Consider the following 5,662-nt stretch of genomic DNA (forward strand, 5'->3'; position numbering starts at 1 on the left):
GTACTGCTGGAATCAGAAGAAAAATTACTGCACCAGGCAATCTTTGAATCATTGCTTTCAATAACAGCACTAGAAACAGACTTGTCAGGCTGGAGTCCCCCACCCCACCCCCCAACTCCATGATAAAGCAACATTGTTAGGCACAATGAACTCGATGAGTTAAACACTTGTATGAGTCCAACACTGGAATAGCCATGGCTTAGAATATATCCCACACAAAGAACCTTCAGTGACTGCACATATCACTTCTACAGGGTAAGATACGGGCCAGTGGTAAAAAAAAGAAGTAAGTCTTACACGCACAGTCTTACATATATCTTCAGCTGAAGATGGAATATTCTTTCAAAATTCTTTCTTATGTGTTTTGGGCTTAAATTTTAAAGTGTTATATGCCCCTTCCACAGCTTTGGGCAAGTATATGGGATGTCTTTCCAATCTCTTTCTAGAGCCAGTGGTTCTCCGCTGGATGTTTCCTTGAGATTGGCTTGAAGCCTTTGCCATTTGGGCAGTATCTTGTGAGTATTTCCGGGGAGCACGAAGGATCCAGTTTGAATGTAAACTGTGTTCACTTGTGCTGGTAGCAACTGAAAGACAGAAGATAATCTGGAGTTAGCGGAGTTCAAGAAATATTTTTACATGCACCATGGAAGAATGGGGTGCCTGCTATGACCTTGCTGGAGGTAATACTGAGTAATCAAGCAAACAGTTACTAATGGCTTTCAACATATTTTCACTTCAGGATGCTCCTTGGGATGGGATTCACCTTACCTAATATTTCGATGCTTGTATATCAGAGCTAGTCTCTTTATAGGCACTTTTAGGGCACAGTTAATCTGATCTGTTTCAGATATCTATTTTAGCCTAAGACAAAGCACTTACAAATGCCTGTTTCTCTCCACTGATTATACAGGAAGGATGAAGAGTTCAGATGGGCATATCTTCATTTAGTCAGGCAAATCCCATCCTTTCTAATGGAAATATACCATTATTTAGCCTAATCTCTAAATTACTTCTGTTTTGCTGGTTGGAGAGAAAATATCCAGCCATTTCTCAATGAGAAAAATGAAAACCAGATGTAGAAAGAATTATCTTTACATTTTTTATAGCTCTTCTAGCTTTTTATAGAGGGTAGAGATGCAAGGGTGGAATTCAGCCCTGGGCAGAACACAAGCACTATTCCAGCACTCCACATGCTACATTTCCTCATGTAATGGCCACACATAAAATAGTCCACCCTTTCAGTGGGGAACAAGCAGTGTATTACCTCAGTTTCAAGTAGATGCATATGGCAATCCTAGATTTGTGAAGCAAAATTAGGATGGGAAGTGTGTCTATTAAATAAACAAATATGGTCTCACATCGTCACTCCTCCCTCTACTCTCTGCCCAGCAAGAGTAATCATATATTGGCTGTTTTATACTGCACCATCAAAATCAACATCCACATTTGGCAGATCCATGTCAGGAACTCTCCGCCATCTCTCTGAGTCCAGGTCTGCAATAACTGAGTCGAAGAAAGCTATAGCTTCTCTCACATCTGAACTGGACTGTGGGACTTTTCTTTCCATAGATGCCTGTTGAACAGATATGTAAGAGTTAGTTGACAGTTAGGCAAAGTGAGTTAAGTGCAAAAATTGTATCTGATTCCATATTTCAAGCTGTCAGAAAAGGATACAAGTCCAGACTACTCAAGTTTGTAGCCATCAAAGAAAGCAGGACAGCAGTCTAACAAATGTCCATCTTGTCACATGCTCGACACCTAGCATTTTCTACTTGGACATTGCTGGCCAGATTTTCTAAAATACCTCAGAATCCCAGTACCAGGCCATTTAATTGGGTGCCTAATGACAGACTAGCTTTGTGGCCAAATTTATTCTACCTAGCAGTAGGGACCTAATGAGGCACACACATTAGAACTGTAGTCACGCAGGGTTTCCTCTATAATTAATGCAAGGCTCCAGTACCCTCAGCAGATGAGTCAGGCCTTAGTAGGCTGAATTCCCCTCTGCAGGCAGCTCTTTCTGTAAACTGCAGAGGAATCATAGGGTAACTTGGTTACTAATTTAAGCACCTCATTAAAATGCCTAGGTTAGGTGAAATGAATCCAGATCTAAATTGCTGGAATCTTTTTGAAATGGAAAAGGACTGTGTGCATTAAAATATGAGTCATTCAACTCTGTGATGATAATTCCCACAGGAAAGCCACGGGGTTTAAAATTAGGAGCCTGTCTTGATAAAAAAAGCAAATGCCTGTCTATAAACCCTGAAACAGTCATAAAGCCTTGGTTAGCAATTCTGTAGGTCCATGTAGGATGAACTCTTTCTGCCATTCACAGGGGTTCTACCTAATAAAGGGCTGTATATTTTCTCTGAGAGTCCAAGCCAGGCGTATTGCCAGACAGAAATATGAAGCCAGAAAATTACTACCTTGGGTTTCAAACCTACAAGGAAAGGGTACATGCTTATCACATATCAGAAGGATCAGCTTGCTCCTCATTCTGTGAAATGATGGGGGCAGAGATATGAACTAACTTATTCGCCTCCTACCATTATGGGTTGATTAGCACATCCTCAGAAGTACTAAAAGATAACTGTTACCACACTGAGAGTAGTGACTGCTATTATGACTAAGCCCTTATTGGTTAAAAGACATTTTAAAGAAATGCTTGTTTTTCAAGTATCTGATACAACTCTCTATTTCTCTCTCTCTCACTAGACCCAAGTAACAAATTTTGAAGCTACAGTCAGCTTTGAAGTCCAAGAAGCATTCAGGACCCAAGGGTTAGTTCTGCCCATTTTTTCCCCCAGTAAAGTCTTGGGGAGCTGAGAACAAGGATGTCTGGACAAAGTACATTCCCATTAATCATGCAGCAGGTAGGGGAAAGAAGTGAATTTTCACAGACAGGTAATTTAACACGAACAGGAATATTTAGGTACAAAACCACTCAAGCCTGTTGATAAAATGAACCTTGTGATCTGTGAATATAAAACTTGCAGTTAGGAAGCAGGTGAGTCATGTGGATATTCTGGAAGTCTTCTTGATCTCTCCCTAATTTTTGCAAAGCTAGTGCTGCGCTGCTGTGGACCTGCTGTGCGTGTCAGCAAGAATGACTCACTGTGTGGCATATCTTGCTGATGTTCCTCTCTGTTCCTGAGGGGGAGGCTGCTGGAGCTACAGTGCCAGCCTGTATCAGGGCTGTTCATACATAAGAGCTAGTCAGCCACAGTCAGATGACAGCCTCAGCCTCTGGGATATTCATTTGTTTGCTAAACTGAAGCTTTTGGCATTTTTTAAGTGGAATTTTTGGCGGCAAACCTCAGGAAGTCACAACCCTTCATAAAGCCTAGAGGTGCATGGGCTCTTGGCTCATAGTTTGAGTATCCTTTCTCGCTCTTTTTTCCCCACCTGGCGCGATGGTTAGTCACATACTGCTGTGATATATCACCACTGAGCTCACTAGGGGAACTGATGTGCTGTAAATCTCCTCTTCTTCAAGCCTGACTTTGCATAACAGGACACAACGTCAGTTCACAAACCATGTACCGATAGGGTGATAATCATCTCCTGACACCTGGTACTGCCATGCAAGCCACTATCCTATAACTCAGTCATTCCTTTGGATGCTTCCCTAGCCCTAAATAATTTTATAAATTATAAAAAAATTCTTTATAAAACTTTTAAAACTTTTTATAAAACATCTTTATAAAAACTCTCTCCTCCAGTCCAGGGAGCTGAACATTGTTTCCTACTATTATTCCTAGATTCTGAGAGTCACCATCCAAAGTATTATAAAGATGACATGAAGCCTGATAAAACCAAACAGAAGATTCCCACTGACTAAATGTGTATTAGATAAAAATTTAAAATAAAAAATGTGCTATCTAGTCCTAAAAATGTGAGGCTTGTGCTTTGGTTAAGCAATGTCTGTAACAGAGCTCTGTTTCAGCTATTTTGAGACTCTGCAGTGGCAGAACATAAAAGTGGGGCAATACCTTTCTGGTAATGTCTACCTGGGCTATCCAGTAAATCAGCCATATGTCTCTTTTTGCTATCATCCGTGTTGGTATGCAGTTTAAGGGCTGCGCTGGGCAAGCTGTGAGTCTGCTGTCAAAGACATGTTTGTGATCATGTAACCTGAACAGATCACCCCTCCTGCTGGAATTCTTTCCTTTGTCCCCACTGAATCAAGGCCAGAGTCAGATCAGCCACCGAACTTTCTAGCCACATGCACTTCATAAAATGCAGCTAGGAGGAAGCTTTGCAATCATTTCTCCTCTAGCCTATATGGAGATATCAAAGACAATATTTCAAGGTTATTTTGTGGTGTCATTACAGTAAAAGGTGAGGAACTACACTGTCTATCTCAAAACTTCCTGCCAGTTTCTTAACTAACAGAGAAGGGAGCCCTAAGAATGCCTCATGTCCTACCACCTATCAGTTAAGCTTGCACTCATCATAAAAGTAGCATTGACAAGCTAATCTGACGAGCCATAGGAAATCCTACTTGTTTCAATGTATTTAAAATTACTTTGTGTAAGTAATTTTAAAACCAATAAAAGGGCTGCCCATAAACCCAGGGATTACTATGCTTGCCAGCCAGTAACAGCTATAAATAACCATAGTGGAGAACTCTGTAGCCTGTCAGAGTACTGAGAAAACAGCTATCTTTCAGAACGTGTTTTCACATACTTCTCATACTCCCATATCTATTTTCTTCTCCTCTTTTTCTCTCTCTCTCACACATGTAGACATATTTCTTCCCATGATCAATCATTCCTATTTGACCTCATGCTATGCTAAAAGAATTTTTAAGGTATTTAGTAGCATTTCAGATGATATAACAGTAAGAAGACAATCAGCAGGAGACCAATAAGGCAAAAAATCATAGGTCATACAACTAATTGCTTCATGGCTTAAGACTAATCACATGGCAAAAGTTCTTAGGAATTACCTTAGGAGACTCTTTGGAAGGAAGAGGAGGTAATGACTTTTTTCCACTTTTAGATGATTTTGTGGACACTGGGGAATCTGCAGCCATATGCATGGATTTTAAGTTATTGATACTGTCAAGATATTTTTTCCTCAAGGCTAAAAGATCCTGTAGGTACTTCAGGAAGTCCTGAGTCTTGGAGTACATCCAGGCCCTGTCTTCCTCTTTTGGCTGGAAGTAAGCACAGGAGTCGATGCTGCTTGTACTTTTGCATTTTTTCAGTGGTTCACTAACTTTCTCCTGCTCACCACCAAGAACATACATAGAAGTGCTGCGGATCAGTCTCACTGCAGAACCCGTGCCATCACAGTAAGGGATGTTGTCTGTCACCTTTCTTCGGTGGGAACTGGGGTGAAATATAGAATGGATCTTTTTGAACATAGTGTGTCACTTCCTCCCCTGTGTACCTCTTCTCTTTGCGCTTCTTAATTTTAACCAAAGATCTGGTATCCAGTAGCTGCAACTCTTGCCTTCAGCTGACAGACAACTTTGCCACTTACTAAATGAGGATAAAAACAATCTAATACTGTTCAATTATTTTCGACCTAATACATTGTGAAGAGCATGATGGTAACTCAGAAGCGAGTTTTCTATTCCACTCGTGTCAGTTAAATAGCTTTGCCCTTTTCTCGGATTAAAATACAGTACAGGCGGTTAAATGTCATTCTTCGT

At 40.7% G+C, this 5,662-nt stretch overlaps 1 protein-coding gene across 1 annotated transcript; it reads right to left on the minus strand.

Moving 5' to 3' along the window:
• Window positions 1-342: 342 nt before the first annotated feature.
• On the minus strand, window positions 343-5,371 carry C1H13orf42 (chromosome 1 C13orf42 homolog). Its single transcript, XM_064523428.1, has 3 exons — window positions 4,952-5,371; window positions 1,426-1,573; window positions 343-584 (listed from the first exon to the last, which is right to left on the minus strand). Exons 1-3 carry the CDS (start codon window positions 5,369-5,371, stop codon window positions 343-345), a joined length of 810 nt encoding a protein of 269 aa, XP_064379498.1.
• Between the last annotated feature and the right edge of the window lie 291 nt (window positions 5,372-5,662).

The sequence above is a fragment of the Dromaius novaehollandiae genome, chromosome 1, assembly GCF_036370855.1.
Source record: "Dromaius novaehollandiae isolate bDroNov1 chromosome 1, bDroNov1.hap1, whole genome shotgun sequence".
NCBI lineage: Eukaryota > Metazoa > Chordata > Aves > Casuariiformes > Dromaiidae > Dromaius > Dromaius novaehollandiae.